The 21,683-nt window shown below is 43.3% G+C and overlaps 1 protein-coding gene across 2 annotated transcripts in view; it reads right to left on the bottom strand.

Moving 5' to 3' along the window:
• Positions 1 to 637: 637 nt before the first annotated feature.
• The window catches only part of LOC311102156 (uncharacterized protein), a 29,554-nt gene continuing 8,508 nt past the window's right edge, over positions 638 to 21,683 (bottom strand). The window contains exons 2-8 of one of the 2 annotated variants that reach the window (XM_084143389.1): positions 20,860 to 20,992; positions 17,003 to 17,156; positions 15,884 to 16,498; positions 15,519 to 15,712; positions 14,751 to 14,901; positions 13,856 to 13,954; positions 638 to 1,914 (exon numbers count right to left, since the gene is read on the bottom strand). In XM_084143389.1, the coding sequence (XP_083999515.1) occupies positions 1,727 to 1,914; positions 13,856 to 13,954; positions 14,751 to 14,901; positions 15,519 to 15,712; positions 15,884 to 16,498; positions 17,003 to 17,156; positions 20,860 to 20,992 (1,534 nt within the window). In that variant the 3' untranslated portion in view covers positions 638 to 1,726. The remainder of the gene's footprint in view (positions 1,915 to 13,855; positions 13,955 to 14,750; positions 14,902 to 15,518; positions 15,713 to 15,883; positions 16,499 to 17,002; positions 17,157 to 20,859; positions 20,993 to 21,683) is intronic. The other variant, XM_084143390.1, reaches the window with a different exon arrangement.

Genomic DNA, 21,683 nt, shown 5'->3' with positions numbered 1-21,683 from the left:
TTGTTACGATATAGCCAATTATAGCTTGAAAAGCAAGCCGCCCAATCTTTGTCCAAATAATCAATAACAAAAACCGAAAACCAGGAACTACTGCTGCTCATGATCACGTAAAAAACTTTTAGGATTGGATTAAAGGGTTAGTTCGCCCAAATAAAAAAATAAAATCTTGTTGATTTCTTTACCCTGTAAGCAGGGGTATTTTAATTCTGCCAATTCTGTTGCAAAACGTTTCTTGGACAGAAGCAAACGGAACAAAACGGGGTGGGACTTAAGTCCAAACAGAATCAGTGGAATGAAAAACCCCAGGCTACGGGCAAGTTATGACAGCAATCGTTGCTTTGGTTTTATTTCCCTGGCACCGTTTCCAAATGCTAATGTTTTAGCATTTGTGGCACGAATCTCATTCAAGCCAAACCGATATTAGCATTTTTCACGCATCATGTCCAAATAATCCGAAAGTATCTAAAATTGATTGTGAAGTGAAGTCACTTTATGATTTGATTAGGGGATTTGAATAGGGGGATTTAAAGGACAGGGTGGTGCTAGTGTCATTCTAATATCTGAGAATGTTCAAATTGAAATGCAACCGGTGTCAACCTTATTTGAGCAATGAAAAGGACAGACAAGCGTACTATTTATACAAATCTAAACCTTTATTAAATCACGATTTAAGTGGAACAGAACACAGCACTAATAGTAATATAAATCACACACTAGATTGAACAGTTAACCTAACGTGTCTCAAACTGTAAGACAATAGAAGGAAAATAGTCATTTGCGTACCTATTTAACCTATATACAAGAATTTGAATTTTTTTCTTTGTACATGGCAAGTAGTTAAGGTTAAGGCAAAAGCTTATATTGCAAAGGTTTGTTTAGCCTACAACTAAGGAGTGTGTTTTAATGAGGGAAGAAACTGATTTAGGGCTCTATTCAATCAGATCCGCTTTAGCCAACATGTGGTGTCAGAGGTCAAACTGCTTTAGAGCTGTCAAATCCACAAAGTGGCTCCAAGCATTACACCTAATGTGGACATTGCCATTGGCTGCACGGAGTCGCGCATAACAGAAATCCCTTGCCGCCACGTTCGAACACTGAAATGAGAAGATGCAATCTACACCTCGATTAGGATGATAGAAATCCTTATGATTTCGTTTATGATTTTTCAATTTGAGCGTAATTATTTCTATATAGCCTACACTTCCTCGTTCGGAACTTTAACAAGAGTGGAGCGGGTGTGGCTTTGTGACAATAATCGCAAGAGCAGCTGCTCACCTATTTGACGGCTCTAACACAGTTCCACCTCTGACACTGCCAAAACATCTGCTATGCAAGTGTTTGCTATCGCTGGTTAACGCTTGATCTGATTGAATCTAGGCCTTAATCATATAATATGTGTATCAGAGAACCATACAGACAACATTAAGCCAAAATGGGCGGTAAACAACTAGCAACTAAACTTTCATAGTGTAGAGGAAAATGCAAAAGTCTGGAGTATGAAAATGTATGCACTCACTAACTGTAAGTCGCTCTGGATAATAGCGTCTGCTAAATGACTAAAATGTAAAAAAAAGGAGTAGAGGTCTTCACGGACCCACATTTTATGCATATCGTGTCCGGGTGGGAAAGCCCCAGGTCCATTTCGGAACAGGTCCAACTTTTTGGACCTGTGAAGACCTCTAGTCTGGAGGCAACTTGATCCTCCTGGCCAGAAGAGCACAGCCTGTCAGTCGCTGTCTGCTCCATCACTGATGATCCCCTGCAGGTTACTCCAGTCTGTGGCTCTCTTGCGCCCCCTGCCTGCGTGACTGTCCTCTTCACTGTCTGAGCTTGAGTTGACTACACGCTTATAAGCAGAGGATGGAGGGGAGGACTGTTGCTGCCATATGGACACCCCTCTCCGCTTTGGACGACCTGAGGGAGGGAGAACATTAATAGGTCATTTATCAGTTAGTACGTCCATCAATGTAAACATTTTCTTTGTTTTACCCTACCACTTTCAGTCTTCATAGGTCTTCACTAATAGCCAAAGTGACACATTGATTTATGTTGAGTGAGTAGATATGTAATTTAGTTAGCAGCAGTGTCATTAGAGCATAGGTAATTTACCCTGTCCGGTCAGAAAGGCAGATAACACTGAGATTTTTAAATCCTGTTTAGAGACATATTTTGCATTTAATGCCACTTTGAATACAATGTAATAGAAGTTGAGGTCTGCGTGTGCCACACACCTGCTAATATTCCCGTATTTTTAGGGCTGGCTCTTTCATCAAAGGCTATAGCCTACATGCATCACATGCCTCAGGCAGGTATGCTATTTTAGCAATGAGCATTCTCCTGTAGCCTAACAGATGTAATAGCATAGTGGCAAAGCTATAGATTGCTTAAGTATGGGGTTTGCTATCTGCATTTGTTTAGGCTACCCCAATGTGCTAATCATTACTCGTAATGGACCAAACGAATGAGTCCGTCTGCTAATGCGCTGTACCAGCATAGAATATATTGTGAATCTGCGTTCCACTGTACTGAAAGTGCTTTCTGTATTTTGTTTAAATATAAACATTACACATATACAGGTAGCCTCAAAAGGTAATCATATCTGTTGACTAAAATGTTAAGACGCTTAAGATCATAAACTAAGTGTTCAGAATTTTGGCTTCGATACCAATACCAACTATAATGATACTCGATACCATAACGATACCACTGAAAAAAAGCCTTGAAGTCAAATATACAGCACTGTTCAAATCAAATCAAATTTTATTTGTCACATACACGTGTTTAGCAGATGTTATTGCGGGTGTAGCGAAATGCTTGTGCTTCTAGCGCCAACAGTGCAGTAATATCTAACAATTTCACAACATATACCCAACACACAAAAATCAAAGTAAGGAATGGAATTAAGAATATACATAAACTCAGCAAAAAAAGAAACGTCCCTTTTTCAGGACCATCTTTCAAAATATAAGTTATTTGGATTTTTACGAATTTACAGATCTTCATTGTAAAGGGTTTAAACACTGTTTCCCATGCTTGTTCAATGAACCATAAACAATTAATGAACATGCACCTGTGGAACAGTCGTTAAGACACTAACAGCTTACAGACGGTAGGCAATTAAGGTCAGTTATGAAAACTTACGACACTAAAGAGGCCTTTCTACTGACTCTGAAAAACACCAAAAGAAAGATGCCCAGGGTCCCTGCTTATCTGCGTGAACGTGCCTTAGGCATGCTGCAAGGAGGCATGAGGACTGCATGTGGCCAGGACAATAAATTGCAATGTCCGTAATGAGACACCTAAGACAGCGCTACAGGGAGACAACACCTGCACAGGATCGGTACATCCGAACATCACACCTGCGGGACAGGTACAGGATGGCAACAACAACTGCCTGAGTTACACCAGGAACGCACAATCCCTCCATCAGTGCTCAGACTGCCCGTAATAGGCTGAGAGGCTGGACTGAGGGCTTGTAGGCCTGTTGTAAGGCAGGTCCTCACCAGACATCACCGGCAACAACGTCGCCTATGGGCACAAACCCACCGTCGCTGGACCAGACAGGACTGGCAAAAAGTGCTCTTCACTGACGAGTCGCGGTTTTGTCTCACTAGGGGTGATTGTCAGATTCACGTTTATCGTCGAAGGAATGAGCGTTACACCGAGGCCTGTACTCTGGAGCGGGATCGATTTGGAGGTGGAGGATTTCGATTTGGAGGTGGAGGTGTGTCACAGCATCATCAGACTGAGCTTGTTGTCATTGCAGGCAATCTTAACGCTGTGCGTTACAGGGAAGACATCATCCTCCTCCCTCATGTGGTACCCTTCCTGCAGGCTCATCCTGACATGACCCTCCAGCATGACAATGCCACCAGCCATCCTGCTCGTTCTGTGCTTGATTTCCTGCAAGACAGGAATGTCAGTGTTCTGCAATGGCCAGCGAAGAGCCTGGATCTCAATCCCATTGAGCACATCTGTGACCTGTTGGATCGGAGGGTGAGGGCTAGGGCCATTCCCCCCAGAAATGTCCGGGAACTTGCAGATGACTTGGTGGAAGAGTGGGGTAACATCTCACAGCAAGAACTGGCAAATCTGGTGCAGTCCATGAGGAGATGCACTGCAGTACTTAATGCAGCTAGTGGCCACACCAGAAACTGACTGTTACTTTTGATTTGGACCCCGCCTTTGTTCAGAGACACATTATTCCATTTCTGTTAGTCACATGTCTGTGGAACTTGTTCAGTTTATGTCTCAGTTGTTGAATCTTGTTATGTTCATACAAATATCTACACATGTTAAGTTTGCTGAAAATAAACGCAGTTGACAGTGAGGACGTTTCTTTTTTTGCTGAGTTTATATGAACGAGCAATGACAGAGCGGCATGGACTAAGATGCAGTACAATATTATAGAATACAGTATATAAACATTTGAGATGAGTAATGCAAGATATGTAAACATTATTGAAGTGACTAGTGTTCAATTTATTTAAGTGGCCAGTGATTTCTATAGGCAGAAGCAGCCTCTAAAGTAAAACTCTGGCCAACTCTTCATCTGGAGAGCTAGGCCACTAGGTGTGCAGGCTTATGATCCAGCACTGCTCAGACACACCCGAGTCAGTTTAACAAGGTCTAGTTGAGCAGTTGATTTGTGGAATCTGGTGTTAACAGTAGGGCTGGAACAAAAGTCTATACACCCAGTAGCTCTCCTGGCGGTATTATGCTATAACATTAGAACATTAGCCTACAACCAAAAAGTATAGTAAAATAATTCCCTCATTCAGTGAGCAAACAGCTGGAGTCTGGGCTTTCCCCTATAGAGCAACATTTTTATAGAATGGTCTGCCTATCCATGTGAGAGACTCAGACGACTTGGTCTTGACCTTTAAGACTTTACTGAAGACTCCTCTCTTCAGTAGGTCTTATGATTGAGTGCAGTCTGGCCCAGTTGCGAAGGTGAACAGCAAGGCACTGGAGTGATGAACCGCACTTGCTGTATCTGCCTGGCCGGCTCCCTTCTCTCCACTGGTTTTCCCTGCCTCTGACCCTATTACATATTGATACAACAGTAGCTAAGATGGGGAGAAGTATGTCCATAATTGTGCTGCTCTGCCTTCTTAACAACACTATCAACAAGGCAGGTCCTACAGGCCCTAGTTTTGTCGCACCTAGACTACTGTTCAGTAGTGTAGTTAGGTGCCACAAGGAGGGAAAATTGCAGTTGGCTCAGAACAGGGCAGCACGGCTGGCCCTTAAAAGTACACTGAGAGCTAACATGAATTACATGCATGTTAGTCTCTCCTGGCTTAGAGTGGAAGAGAGAATGACTTCATCACTGCCAGGCTTTTTTCATTATACTCGACTTGAGTGGGTCGAGTCATTGACGTGATCTTCCTGTCCGGTTTTGCGCTCCCCCTCGGGCTTGTGCGGTGGGGAGATCTTCGTGGGCTAAACTAAGCCTTGTCTCAGGATAGTAACTTGGTGGTCTTGATATCACTCTAGCAGTGTGGGGGCTGTGCTTAGGCGAAGTGGGTGGGGTTATATCCTGCCTGATTGGCCCTGTCCGGGGGTATCGTTGGACGGGGCAACAGTGTCCCCCGACCCCACCGTCTCAGTCTCCAGTATATATGCTGCAATAGTCTATGTACTGGGGGGCTAGGGTCAGTCTGTCCTATCTGGTGTAATTGTACTGTCTTGTCTGGTGTCCTGTGTGAACTTAAGTATGCTCCCTCTAATTCTCCCATCTCTCCCCTCCCGGAGGACCTGAGCCCTAGGACCATGCCTCAGGACAAACTGGCCTGACGACTCATGGCTTTTCCTGTCCCACCTGGTCGTGCTGCTGATCCAGTTTCAGCTGATCTGCCTGTAGCTATGGAACCCTGACGTGTTCACAGGATCTCTCCCTCTCCCTCCCACACCTGCGGTCTCGACCTCTGAATGCTCGGCTATGAAACAGAAATTTGCATCCTGTATCACTAACTCCAAAAAGTTTTGGGACACTGTAAAGTCCATGGAAAATAAGAGCACCTCCCCCAACTGCACTGAGGCTAGGAAACACTGTCACCACCGATAAATCTACAATAATCGAGAATTTCAACAAGCATTTTGCTATGGCTGGCCATGCTTTCCACCTGGCTACCATTACCCCGGCCACCAGCTCTGCAACTTGCCTTCACACAAATTCAGACAGCTGATGTTCTGAAAGAGCTGAAAAATCTGGACCCCTACAAATCATCTGGGCTAGACAATCTGGACCCTTTCTAAAATTAGCTGCCGAAATTGTCGCACCCCTATTACCAGCCTGTTCAACCTCTCTTTCGTAACTTCTGAGCTCCCCAGAGATTGGAAAGCTGCCGCGGTTATCCCCCTCTTCAAAGGGGGTGACACTCTAGATCCAAACTGTTACAGACCTATATCCATCGTGCCCTGCCTTTCGAAAGTATTTGAAAGCCAAGTTAACAAACAGATCACCGACCATTTCGAATCCCACCGTACCTTATCCGCTATGCAATCCGGTTTCCGAGCTGGTCATGGGTGCACCTCAGCCACGCTCAAGGTCCTAAACGATATTATAACCGCGATTGATAAAAGACAGTACTGCGCAGCCGTCTTCATCAACCTGGCCAAGGCTTTCGACTTTGTCAACTACCGCATTCTTATTGGCAGACTAAATAGCCTTGTTTGCTCTAATGACTGCCTCGCCTGGTTCACCAACTACTTCTCAGAGAGAGTTCAATGTGTCAAATCGGAGGGCCTGTTGTCTGGACCTCTGGCAGTCTCTATGGGGGTGCCACAGGGTTCAATTCTCGGGCCGACTCTATTCTCTGTGTATATCAATGTCGTCGCTCTTGCTGCTGGTGACGCTCGGATCCACCTCTATGCAGACGACACCATTTTGTATACATCTGGCCCTTCATTGGACACTGTGTTAACAAACCTCCAAACGAGCTTCAACGCCATAAAAACACTCCTTCCGTAGCCTCCAACTGCTCTTAAACACTAGTAAAATTAAATGCATGCTCTTCAACCGAACGCTGCTTGCACACGCCCACCCAACTAGAATAACTACTCTCGGCGGGTCTGACCTAGAGTATGTGGACAACTACAAATACCTAGGTGTCTGGTTAGACCATAAATTCTCCTTCCAGACTCACATTAAGCATCTCCAATCAAAAGTTAAATCTAGAGTAGGCTTCCTATTTCGCAACAAAGCCTTCACTCATGCTGCCAAACATGCCCTCGTAAAACTGACTATCCTACCGATCCTTGACTTCGGCGAAGTCATTTACAAAATAGCTTCCAACACTCAACTCAGCAAATTGGATGTAGTCTATCACAGTGCCATCTGTTTTGTCACCAAAGCCCCATATACTACCCACCATTGTGACCTGTACGCTCTTGTTGGCTGGCCCTCACTACATATTCGTCGCCAAACCCACTGGCTCCAGGTCATCTATAAATCACTGCTAGGCAAATCCCCATCTTATCTTAGCTCACTGGTCACCATAGCAACACCCACCCGTAGTCTGTGCTCCAGCAGGTATATCTCACTGGTCATCCCCAAAGCAAACACCTCCTCTGGCCACCATTCCTTCCAGTTCTCTGCTGCCAATGACTGCAACGAACTGCAAAAATCTCTGAAGCTGGAGACTTATCTCCCTCACTAACTTTAATCTTCAGTTGTCAGAGAAGCTTACCGATCACTGCACCTGTACACAGCCCATCTGTAATTAGCCCACCCAACTATCTCATCCCCATATTGTTATTTATTTTGCTAATCTTTTGCACATCTATCATTCCAGTGTTAATACGAAATTGTAACTATTTTGCACTATGGCCTATTTATTGCCTTACCTCCATAACTTACTACATTCGCACACACTGTATATATATTTTCTGTTGTATTTTTGACTTTATGTTTTGTTTACCCCATATGTAAGTCCGTGTTGCCAGCTGTATGTTATCAATGTCGTCGTTCAGCCACGACGAAACATAAAAGATATTACAAGTTTTATATCCCATTGGTAGGATAACCTTAATATTAGGTCGTCCAATTTGTTTTCAAATGATTGAACATTGGCTAATAGGATTGATGGAAGAGGCAGTTTACTCGCTAGCTGTCGGATCCTTACAAGGACCCGAATGACGGGGATTTAGGCCTTGTCGGGTGTCTGTAGGATATCCTTCGCGTCCGACTGTCATCAAGGCAAAGGGTGGCTATTTGGAGAATCTCAAATAGAAAATATATTTTGATTTGTTTAACACTTTTGGTTCCTACATGATTTCATGTGTTATTTCATAGTTTTGATGTCTTCACTATTATTCTACAATGTAGAAAATAGTAAAAATAAAGAAAAACCCTTGAATGAGTAGGTGTATCCAAACTTTTGCAAGGCACTTTAGCATCAACTCAACTCGCCGTGTATGGAGGAGGAGGAATGCTGCCTATGACCCCAAGAACACCATCCCCACAACATGGAGGTGGAAACATTATGCTTTGGGGGTGTTTTTCTGCTAAGGGGACAGGACAACTTCACTGCATCAAAGGGATGATGGACGGGGCCATGTACCGTCAAATCTTGGGTGAGAACCTCCTTCCTTCAGCCAGGGCATTGAAAATGGGTCGTGGATGGGTATTCCAGCATGACAATGACCCAAAACACACGGCCAAGGCAACAAAGGAGTGGCTCAAGAAGAAGCACATTAAGGTCCTGGAGTGGCCTAGCCAGTCTCCAGACCTTAATCCCATAGAAAATCTGTGGAGGGAGCTGAAGGTTCGAGTTGCCAAACGTCAGCCTCGAAACCTTAATGACTTGGAGAAGATCTGCAAAGAGGAGTGGAACAAAATCCCTCCTGAGATGTGTGCAAACCTGGTGGCCAACTACAAGAAACATCTGACCTCTGATTGCCAACAAGGGTTTTACCACCAAGTACAGTGGGGAAAAAAACTATTTAGTCAGCCACCAATTGTGCAAGTTCTCCCACTTAAAAAGATGAGAGGCCTGTAATTTTCATCATAGGTACACCTCAACTATGACAGACGAATTGAGAAAAAAAAATCCAGAAAATCACATTGTAGGATTTTTAATGAATTTATTTGCAAATTATGGTGGAAAATAAGTATTTGGTCACCTACAAACAAGCAAGATTTCTGGCTCTCACAGACCTGTAACTTCTTCTTTAAGAGGCTCCTCTGTCCTCCACTCGTTACCTGTATTAATGGCACCTGTTTGAACTTGTTATCAGTATAAAAAGACACCTGTCCACAACCTCAAACAGTCACACTCCAAACTCCACTATGGCCAAGACCAAAGAGCTGTCAAAGGACACCAGAAACAAAATTGTAGACCTGCACCAGGCTGGGAAGACTGAATCTGCAATAGGTAAGCAGCTTGGTTTGAAGAAATCAACTGTGGGAGCAATTATTAGGAAATGGAAGACATAAAAGACCACTGATAATCTCCCTCGATCTGGGGCTCCACGCAAGATCTCACCCCGTGGGGTCAAAATGATCACAAGAACGGTGAGCAAAAATCCCAGAACCACACGGGGTGAGATCTTGCGTGGAGCCCCAGATCGAGGGTGATTATCAGTGGTCTTTTATGTCTTCCATTTCCTAATAATTGCTCCCACAGTTGATTTCTCTGCAGAGAGCTGGGACCAAAGTAACAAAGCCTACCATCAGTAACACACTACACCGCCAGGGACTCAAATCCTGCAGTGCCAGACGTGTCCCCCTGCTTAAGCCAGTACATGTTCAGGCCCGTCTGAAGTTTGCTAGAGTGCATTTGGATGATCCAGAAGAGGATTGGGAGAATGTCATATGGTCAGATGAAACCAAAATATAACTTTTCGGTAAAAACTCAACTCGTCGTGTTTGGAGGACAAAGAATGCTGAGTTGCATCCTAAGAACACCATACCTACTGTGAAGCATGGGGGTGGAAACATCATGCTTTGGGGCTGTTTTTCTACAAAGGAACCAGGACGACTGATCCGTGTAAAGGAAATAATGAATGGGGCCATGTATCGTGAGATTTTGAATGAAAACCTCCTTCCACCAGCAAGGGCATTGAAGATGAAACGTGGCTGGGTCTTTCAGCATGACAATGATCCCAAACACACCGCCCGGGCAACGAAGGAGTGGCTTCGTAAGAAGCATTTCAAGGTCCTGGAGTGGCCTAGCCAGTCTCCAGATCTCAACCCCGTAGAAAATCTTTGGAGGGAGTTGAAAGTCTGTGTTGCCCAGCGACAGCCCCAAAACATCACTGCTCTAGAGGAGATCTGCATGGAGGAATGGGCCAAAATACCAGCAACAGTGTGTGAAAACCTTGTGAAGACTTACAGAAAATGTTTGACCTGTGTCATTGCCAACAAAGGGTATATAACAAAGTATTGAGAAACTTTTGTTATTGACCAAATACTTATTTTCCACCATAATTTGCAAATAAATTCATCAAAAATCCTACAATGTGATTTTCTGGATTTTTTTCTCTCATTTTGTCTGTCATAGTTGATGTGTACCTATGATGAAAATTACAGGCCTCTCTCATCTTTTTAAGTGGGAGAACTTGCACAATTGGTGGCTGACTAAAAACTTTTTTTCCCCACTGTACTAAGTCATGTTTTGCAGAGGGGTCAAATAGTTATTTCCCTCATTAAAATGCAAATCAATTGATAACATTTCTGACATGCGTTTTTCTGGATTTTTGTTGTTGTTATTCTGTCTCTCAATGTTCAAATAAACCTACCATTAAAATTATAGACCGATCATGTCTTTGTCAGTGGGCAAACGTACAAAATCAGCAGGAGATCAAATACTTTTCCCCCCTCACTGTATATGTGCTTTCTTGAGCAGGGGGACACACTACGCCGTGAATGACTGAAATCCTGCAGCGCGATTTCAGTCCTTCACGGCGTAGTGTGTTACCAATTGTTTTCTTGGTGACTATGGCCCAGCTGCCTTGAGATCATTGACAAGATCCTCCTGTGTAGTTCTGGGCTGATTCCTCATCGTTCATGATCATTGCAACTCCACGAGGTGAGATCTTGCATGGAGCCCCAGGCCGAGGGAGATCGACAGTACTTTTGTGTTTCTTCCATTTGTGAATAATCGCACTAACTGTTGTCACCTTCTCACCAAGCTGCTTGGCGATGGTCTTGTAGCCCATTCCAGCCTTGTGTAGGTCTACAATCTTGTCCCTGACATCCTTGGAGAGCTCTTTGGTCTTGGCCATGGTGGAGAGTTTGGAATCTGATTGATTGATTGCTTCTGTGGACAGGTGTCTTTTATACAGGTAACAAGCTGAGATTAGGAGCACTCCTTTTAAGAGTGTGCTCCTAATCTCAGCGCAAATCAATTTATAACATTTTTGACATGCGTTTTTCTGGATTTTTTTGTTGTTATTCTGTCTCTCACTGTTCAAATAAACCTACCATTAAAATTATAGACTGATAATTTTTGTCAGGGGGCAAACGTACAAAATCAGCAGGGGATCAAATACTTTTTTCCCCTCACTGTACACCTGTTCTGAAAGGCTCCAGAGTCTGTAACACCACTAAGCAAAGGGCACCACCAAGCAAGCGGCACCATGAAAACCAAGAAGCTCTCCAAACAGGTCAGGGACAAAGTTGCAGAGAAGTACAGATCAGGGTTGGATTATAAAAAAATATCAGAAACTTTGAACATCCCACGGAGCACCATTAAATCCATTATTAAAAAATTGAAAGACTATGGCACCACAACAAACCTGCCAAGAGAGGGCCGCCCACCAAAACTCACGGACAAGGCAAGGAGAGGCAACAAAGACACCAAAGATAACCCTGAAGGAGCTGCAAAGCTCCACAGCGGAGATTGGAGTATCTGTCAATAGGACCACTTTAAGCCGTATACGCCACAGAGCTGGGCTTTACTGAACAGTGGCCAGAAAAAAGCCATGCTTAAAGACAAAAATAAGCAAACACGTTTGGTGTTCGCCAAAAGGCATGTGGGAGACTCCCCAAACATATGGAAGAAGGTACTCTGGTCAGATGAGACTAAAATTGAGCTTTTGGCCATCAAGGAAAACGCTATGCATTTACATTTTAGTCATTTAGCAGACGCTCTTATCCAGAGCAACTTACAGTATGTATGGCACAAACCATCACCCCGAGAACACCATCAACACCATGTTTTTCATCGGCAGGGACTGGGAAACTGGACAGAATTGAAGGAATGATGGATGGCGCTAAATACAGGGAAATTCTTGAGGGAAACCTGTTTCAGTCTTCCAGAGATTTGAGAATGGGACGGAGGTTCACCTTCCAGCAGGACAATGACCCTAAGGATACTGCTAAAGCAACACTCGAGTGGTTTAAGGAGAAACATTTAAATGTCTTGGATGGCCTAGTCAAAGCCCAGACCTCAATCCAATTGAGAATCTGTGGTATGATTTAAAGATTGCTGTACACCAGCAGAACCCATCCAAATTGAAGGAGCTGGAGCAGTTTTGCCTTGAAGAATGGTCAAACATCCCAGTGGCTAGATGTGCCAAGCTTATAGAGACATACCCCAAGAGACTTGCAGCTGTAATTGCTGCAAAAGGTGGCTCTACAAAGTATTGAGGGGGGGGGGGGGGGGGTGAATAGATATGCACGCTCAAGTTCTGTTTTTGTCTTATTTATATTTTGCCTCTTCAGAGTGGTAGGCATGATGTGTTAATCAAATGATGCAAACCCCCAAAACATCCATATTAATTCCAGGTTGTAGGGCAACAAAATAGGAAAAATGCCAAGGGGGGTGAATACATTCGCAAGCCACTGTATATATATACTTTTTTTTGCTACTGCTCGACTAAAGAAATCTCTGTCACCAACTGCCTATCGACCAAACAATCGACCAGTTGACTAAATGGGGTCAGCCCTATCTCAATTACATACTCTGTTGGTAAAGTGGTGTAACTTCCTCTATATTGACAGTTAAGAAATAATTATTGTTATACTCCTCTTTAATAGTAACAGTCATTGTTTTAAAAAAAACTTTCCTGCAATTACATTTTGAAATATTGTTCAATGGTTGCGCTTATCAGAATGCGTCTCTCCCTTTACTCTGTGTGCAAAGGGGGAGCGGGAGTGAGAGGCAGAAGCGAAATAGGGGCAGATACTTTCATAGCAGGAAGCAGGTTAATGCACCTTACTGTTGACCAAATAATGGTTTTAGAACCCAAAAAAATCTGCAGGAACGTTGTGTAGCCTAATCACCGACGTAAGCAAAATGTATTCGGTAAGAGGTCACATACCTAGTTAATGTTGTGGTCTATCATATTGTATAGGCTACCTTGATCTCTTCTCTGGCAATGGCCAGACTCGCACACACACATTATGTGCACACACAGAGGTGCACATGTGGAGGGCTCTCTAACATCTTGAAAGTGCGCCTCAAGTATTATTTGATGTAAAAAAATAAATAGTGGCAACAATTAAGCAGTGGCACAATATAACGGAAACAATGTAGTCATCTCCATCGCATGTTCGAAGACCTTGGAAAATTGAATTTATGACAAGACTTAAGGCCTTTAAAAATCAGATAAATGAACTTAAGACTAAGGACCCGCGGACACCCGCTGTTTTTTTTACAACCAGTCTAACTTTATTTACTTTATTGTCCATTTGATCTACAGTTTGATTTCAGATCTACAGTTTGTGCTCTAACACTTATTCCTTGTACCAAAAGTTGAAACAAAGATGGAGAGGATTGGATAAGATTATTAAAGCAATTGAACAGAAAAACATCCACCTAGCCAATCAGAATGCATCGTCAGGTATGCAATCAGCTAAGATCTAGAGGAAAGCAGTTGATTTAGGAGTGGGCGAAAATGTCACCTGTTGTGGTTATGATGTTGCTGACATCTAGGTCTGCCAACTCCTGAGCCTCCTCTCTCTTAAGTCTGGCATTCTTACACTTCTCTATAGAAGGCTGACCTGAGGGGAGAGTCAGAAGCCATTAGTTCCCAGCAAGTTTTCCACTGTCCAGCGATGCCACCATGGCTCACTCCACCTCACAGATATAAGCCCCTTTTATACCTGGTGCTAATGTGTCCTTTGTACTAATCTTGTCCACATTCTGATTCTCCCCAAATTTCTATACAGGTGTAGACGATTAAAAGACGCATTGTGATCTGATTGTGATCAGATCTTCCAGATCACCTTCAGAGGTAGTCAGGCATGCATCATGTCTGGATAACTTACAAGTGTAGACGCATCTGGAAAGTGAAACCATTTAAAATCATCATTATAATAATAAATAATATATTATATTATTATTATCATTATCCCACCCTCAAAATCATTGACAGGTGGCACCATTGACTTATGGCATCAATAGGAGTCTTAAAATAAATAAATTAATATTATTAAAACAATTATGCATACAGGCAAGGACCTGGAAATCTGGTCACAATGCGGGCACAGTGGACGGATAAAAGACACATTTTTATACCATGTGTAGGTCTGAAAATGTGGGCACAATCAGAATGTCGACAAGATCAGGACAAAGGACACATGTTAGCGCCAGGTATAAACGGGACTTTAAAAGCATCAGATAGGTGTAAACAATATAGCGGATTCACACATTAACCAATTGAAAGGCTACATGGAGCTATTGTGTACAACCTATCCAGTCCTTAGAAATATTTTCAATTTGGTGGAGTGAGCGAGGGCATATGGACCAAATGAGAGAATTAGAATTCATTGCCCCTGCCCCCGCCCCCCCAAATACCTTTGACACCAAGTTCTTCAAGCTCCCTCTTCAGCACAGCCACCTTTGACTTGATGGAGCGGCAGCCATCCAGGAGCTTCTTGTAGTTCCGTCTCACACCACAGAGGGCGATGTAACGCCTCAGCCTGGCCACCGCCTTCGCCTCGTTGTCCTTCATGTTACATGGATGGAGCACATATTTCCAGGATTAGGCTAAGGCAGAGTCCAGAAAGAGCCCCTTGCCTCTGCACTTTGTATTGCCTGGAAACATTGAATTGTACGTCTGGCAGAAATTAGCGTTTACATCAGGAAAGTTTCCTCTCACAACCTCTACAAACCAGAATGTTGAATAAAATTATATTTTAACATACTTTACTGGTTGTCTGTGTGGTTGGTCCTTTTGGTGGTAGGAATGTGAGACAAACTATCCACAGGAAAGTATCATTACAAATAAAATTGTATTTAACATTGTCTTGTAGAGGTCGTGATGGGAAACTTTCCGGATTCAAAACGCTAATTTCTGCCCAACGTAGAATTCTATAGAATTCAACGTCGGGTTTCCAGGCAACACTTTGAATAGATCAGAAGGGATTTGGCGACGCATGGGCAATATAGTAGTAGCTCCACCTTGCCTTTGGCCCGTAATTTCACCATACTGCGTATTATATTGATCCAATACCTTCAGCTCTACTTGAGTATTTGAACCAGGTCTGATGCAGCATACATTGTGAATGTGAAAATGTGTTGGCAACTACCTATGTTCCTACTGTGTGCTTGAGTTGGCCTCACCTTTCCTCCTTTGGATGCACTCTCACTGCCCTCGCCCTTTATTGGCTGCTTAGCCACAGGCTTCCTCTTTTTCACCTGTTCTGGCCTGACCTCCTCACTTTCCTTTTCGTCCTCCAATGATGGGAGGGATGAGCCAGAGTCGGAGTCCTGGGCTGGCTCATCCTTTGTCTTAGCCATCACTTCCTTGGTTTCCTCTGAGAAAAAAATAAAATAAAAATACTTTAGGGAGGGGGAAATAGTACATTACTTGAACCCTTGTCATTAGGGTTTCATAAATGGTATCCTATCCCTGGATTTTTCACTATGTTTGGGCCTTTACTAGGACACATTATGCATGCACATGAACACACCACTTCATAACTCACCCTCTCCCCCGCTGGCTTCCTCTGAAGATGCATTATTTTCTCCCTCACTCTCTGACCTGGAGTCGTTGTCATTTCTTTGTCTTTTTACCCTTTTCTGTTCCATTACTTCGGCCTCTCCAATGCGCTCCGAGTCACTCCCAACAACCTGCACTCTTTCTTGCAATGGTTTTCCCTTTTCCTCATTTCCACTCTCCCTCCTTCTGTTCCCTTTCAAACCCTTGCTCTGCACTTTCACATCCACATTTTCTTTTCCTCCCGTTCTTCTTTTCCTTTTCTGTTTTTTGTCCTCTTCAGAGTCCCTGTCTGAATTGACATTGTCCTTTTCCTGTTTGTTGGTTTCATCTCCTTGTTTCTTCTTTTTGTTCTCCTCAACTTCAGAGTCTTGTTCTCTCTTCCTCCGATTCACCATTTTGATCTCAACCTCACTCTCTGAGCTAATTTCCGTCTTCCCACCATTGTGTACTCCTTTGTGTCCCCCCTTTTTTTTCTTGGTGCCGATTTGGGAAACTTGATCATCCTCTACATCACTTCCCATGTCCTTCTCCTCCTCCTCATCTTCTTCCTCTCTCTGCCTTTCTCCATTTCCCACTCTCTCTATTCCAGAATCTGGGGAATCTTAAATTGTTTGAAAGAGATTTTATTTTACTTTTATCAAATCGCTAAATTAGATTTGGAGAAAATACTGCTTCAAATACAGTGGCCATCATAGAATATTCTATGGTAAGTCTTAATTCTTTAAAACAAATCATGGGATGAGTCTCAATACTTCATAATAGGCATGGTTCATAATAGGCAATGTGTGTCTCAAGTTAATATTTGACCAGCAATATTAACTGCAGCACACACTGTGGGCTTTCACTATGACAAAGGGCAGCATTTTCTTTGCACCACTATAATTAAAAACGTATATTATGTGTGAAGTCCCATCTATTTATGTTGAGTTGTGGACAAGTCACAACACATTTTCACTCAGGTTAATTAATAATATACCTTTTCACAGACATCTTAAAACAAAAAGTTTAATATATATAGAAATACAATCAATAGTACTGCAGACTATTTCTGTGCTGTTTTGCATGAGGAGAATTTCACCCAAGAGCCACTACTATTGGAAATTACCTGATTGGGCCGACTGAAGTCTAGATCTCTTTGCCTTGGATCCATCTGCGTTGGTCCTGCCTCCTTTCTCCTCCTCCTCACCCCTCTTCCGCTTGTTGTGGCGAGGTGTCGGGGTAACGTCGAGAATGGTTTCATTTTCACTACTGTCACTGTCCTGAGAGAGGGGCAGAGGTCACAGGTAAGATTATAACCGAGACCAGCTCGAATCGAGATAACTCCTGAAAAATGCAACAGCTCGGGACTGTCGTGACAGCATGCACCGAAACGGACCATGCACCTACCAGGAGCAATGAAAATGAATGTAATTTAATTGGGACTGGAAAACTGTAGTGAGTTCTCATCCGAAGTAAACTACACTGAACAAAAATATAAAAACGCAACAATTACAGATTTGATTGAGTTACAGTTCGTAAGGAAATCAGTCAATTGAAATAGTGCATTGGGAAAGTATTCAGACCCCTAGCCATTTTCCACTGTTAAATTACAGCCTTATTCTAAAATGGATTAAATTCATTTTCCTCAATCTACACACAACACCCCATAATGACAAAGCGAAAACAGATTTTATGAAATGTTTGCACATTTAAAATTAAAAAACAGAAATACCTTACTTTACAAAAGTATTTAGACCCTTTGCTATGAGACTCTAAATTGAGCTCAGGTGCATCATGTTTCATTGATCATCCTTGAGATGTTCCTACAACTTGATTGGAGTCCACCTGTGGTAAATTCAATTGATTGGACATGATTTGGGAAGGCAAACCCCTGTCTATATAAGGTCCAACAGATGACAGTGCATGTCAGAGCAAAAACCAAGCCATGAGGTCGAAGGAATAGTAGAGCTCCAAGACAGGATTGTGTCGAGGCACAGATCTGGGGAAGGGTACCAAAAAATGTCTGCAGCATTGAAGGTCCCCCAAGAACACAGTGGCCTCCATCATTCTTAAATGGAAGAAGTTTGGAACCACCAAGACTCTTCCTAGAGCTGGCCGCCCGGCCAAACTGAGCAATCGGGGGAGAAGGGGCTTCGTCAGGGAAGTGACCAAGAACCCGATGGTCACTGACAGAGCTCCAGAGTTCCTCTGTGGAGATGGGAGAACCTTCCAGAAGGACAACCACCTCTGCAGCACTCCAGCAATAAGGCCTTTATGGTAGAGTGGCCAGACGGAAGCCACTCTTCAGTAAAAGGCACATGAGAGGCCGCTTGGAGTTTGCCAAAAAGCACCTAAATACTGACCATGAGAAACAAGATTCTATGGTCTGATGAAACCAAGATTGAACTCTTTGGCCTGAATGCCAAGTGTCACATCTGGAGGAAACCTGGCACCATCCCTACCGTGAAGCATGGTGGTGGCAGCATGATGCTGTGGGAATGTTTTTCAGAGGCAGGGACTTGGAGATTAGTCAGGATCAAGGGAAAGATTAACAGAGCGAAGTACAGAGAGATCCTTCATGAAAACCTGCTCCAGAGCGCTCAGGACCTGAGACTGGGGAGAAAGGTTCACCTTCCAACAGGACAACGATCCTAAGCACACAGCCAAGACAACGCAGGAGTGGCTTCAGGACAATTCTCTGAATTGAGTGGCCCAGCCAGGGCTCGGACTTGAACCTGATTGAACACATCGGGATAGACCTGAAAATAGCTGTGCAGTGACGCTCCATCCAACATGACAGAGCTTGAGAGAATCTGCAGAGAAGAATGGGATAAACTCCCCAAATACATTTACATTTTAGTCATTTAGCAGACGCTCTTATCCAGAGCGACTTACATGAGCAATTAGGGTTAAGCTCAAGGGCACAGACAGATTTTTCACCTAGTCGGCTCGGGGATTAGAACCAGCGACCTTTCAGTTACTGGCACAACGCTCTTAACCACTAAGCTACCTGCCGCCCATACAGGTGTGCCAAGCTTGTAGCGTCATCCCCAAGAAGACTCGAGGATGTAATCGCTGCAAAAGGCGCTTCAACAAAGTACTGAGCAAAGGGTTTGAATACTTATGTAAATGTTTTTTCAGACCTTTATTTTTTATTTTTTTATTGGCAAACATATTTTACTCTCCAGCATGTACCTGACCTCAGCATCCAGACAACGCAGCTTCTCCGAAGAAACTCTATAGAACCGTTGAACCAGTTTTTTCTTTGTCAATATGGGGTAGTGTATGTAGATTGAGGGGGGAAAAAAACGACCTAATCCATTTTAGAATATGGCTGTAACGTAACAAATTGTGGAAAAAGTCAAAGGGTCTGAATACTTTCCGAATGCACTGTAAATTCATTAGGCCCTAATCTATGGATTTCACATGGCTGGGAATACAGACATGCATCTGTTGGTCACAGATACCTAAAAATAAAATAAGAAAACCAGTCAGTCTGGCGTGACCACCATTTGCCTCATGCAGCGCGACACATGTCCTTCGCACAGAGTTGATCAGGCTGTTGATTGTGGCCTGTGGAATGTTGTCCCATATCATTGGCGGGAACTGGAACACGCTGTCGTACACGTCGATCCAGAGCATCCCAAACATGCTCAATGGATGACACGTCTGGTGAGTATGCAGGCCATCGAAGATCTGGGACATTTTCAGCTTCCAGGAATTGTGTACAGATCCTTGTGACATGGGGCCGTGTATTATCCTGCTGAAACATGAAGTGATGGAGGCGGATGAATGGCACAACAATGCATTAAAATTGCCATCGATAAAATTCAATCGCTCAAACGACGCTATACACGCTGCCAGGTAAAAGTTGAAACCGCTATTCATCCACGAAGAGCGCACTTCTCCAGCGTTCCAATGGCCATCGAAGGTGAGCATTTGCCCACTGAAGTCAGTTACGATGACAAACTGCAGTCAGGTCAAGACCCTGGTGAGACGAGGTGATGAGCTTCTGACAGTTTGTGCAGAAATTCTTCAGTTGTGCAAACCCACAGTTTCATCAGCTGTCCGGGTGAGGAAGCCAGATGTGGAGGTCCTGGGCTGGCATGGTTACACATGGTCTGCGGTTGTAAGGCCGGTTGGACGTACTGCGAAATTCTCCAAAACGATGTTGGAGGCAGCTTACGGTAGAGAAATTAATATTACATTCTTGTGCAACAGCTCTGGTGGACATTCCTGCAGTCAGCATGCCAATTGCACACTCCCTCAAAACTTGAGACATCTGTGGCATTGTGTTGTGTGACAAAACTGCACATTTTAGAGTACCCTTTTATTGTACCCAGCACAAGGTGCACCTGTGTAATGATCACACTGTTTAATCAGCTTCTTGATATGCCACACCTGTCAAGTTGATGGATTATCTTGGCAAAGGAGGAATGCTCACTAACACGAATGTAAAGAAATTTGTGCACAAAATGTGAGAAATACTCTTTTTGTGGGTCTGTAAAACTTCTGGGATCCTTTTTTCAGCTCATGAAACATGGGACCAACACTTTCCATGTTGTGTTTATATTTTTGTTGAGTGTATTTAAGAACGGAATGTACTTAATTCTTCCTTCCACACTCCTGACCACCCAAGATCTGTAGCGGGCATCTTTTCACCTAATCACTTCAGATCTGTGTGTACTCAATGGAGAAAGGAAGTATTTTATCAAAAGTTATGGGGCATCAAACTGTGAAAGATGGTAGGACAGCAGTTCTGGGTCAAATATATGTCAAAATCTTTACTTACAAATACATAGACATAGCCTACACGTGAAAGTACTTGCGGTCTGCTTGATTTAGGTTTAGGCTTTGCACTTTTGAGACTATTCAATTGGTTCCATTGTACTGGGCAAACTAAATTGAGTGCAATTAAAGTACTTGCCAATTTGATCCAGGTCTGAGGGAGATGTATTGATTGACAAAATCGTATCTACTCACAAACGTCTTTACCTGCATCCTCATCAGTTCCTCCTCTACCACTCTCTTCATCAACTGTCTGTCCTCCTGACTTAGTGAGTCCCGGCCAACACATGCCAAATACCGCCCTCTTAAGATGCCAAGAGTCAATGTGCTAGGAGACAGTAAGAAAAAAAAAAAGATAAAAGAACTACATACATTTTGAATGAAACAGAGAATGGAAACTGACAGTATGGTATATTCTTTGGAATGTTTCAAGAATAAAATTACCCAAAATGAATAAATATAACGTGGGTACAGTATATAGTACTTTATTGGCAACTTTGGTATTTGCAGAGATGGTAAAAAGTATCCCTGGGAAGTTGGAACCACCAGTGTAAAAGCCTTAAAAACTGCAGCCCTGACACTTGTTCTGATATACAGTGCATTCGGAAAGTATTCAGACCCCTTCACTTTTGTTCCGTTACAGCCTTATTCTAAAATTGATTAAATTGTTTCTTTCCCCTCAATCTACACACAATACCCCATAACGACAAAGCAAAAACAGGTGTAGAAATTTTTGCAAAAATAAAAAATACAATAAACTGAAATACTTAGATAAGTATTCAGACCCTTTACTCAGTACTTTGTTGAAGCACCGTTGGCAACGATTACAGCCTCGAGTATGATGCTACAAGCTTGGCACACCTGTATTTGGGGAGTTTCTCCCATTCTTCTCTGCAGATCCTCTCAAGCTCTGTCAGGTTGGATGGGGAGCATCGCTTCACAGCTATTTTTCAGGTCTCTCCAAAGATGTTAGATCGCGTTCAAGTCCGGGTTCTGGCTGGGCCACTCAAGGACATTCA

The sequence above is a fragment of the Coregonus lavaretus genome (assembly GCF_964263955.1).
Source record: "Coregonus lavaretus genome assembly, chromosome: 2".
In the NCBI taxonomy this organism is placed as follows: domain Eukaryota; kingdom Metazoa; phylum Chordata; class Actinopteri; order Salmoniformes; family Salmonidae; genus Coregonus; species Coregonus lavaretus.
The sequence above is the reverse complement of the archived record's forward strand: the minus strand, read 5'-3'. Positions and strand labels throughout refer to the sequence as shown.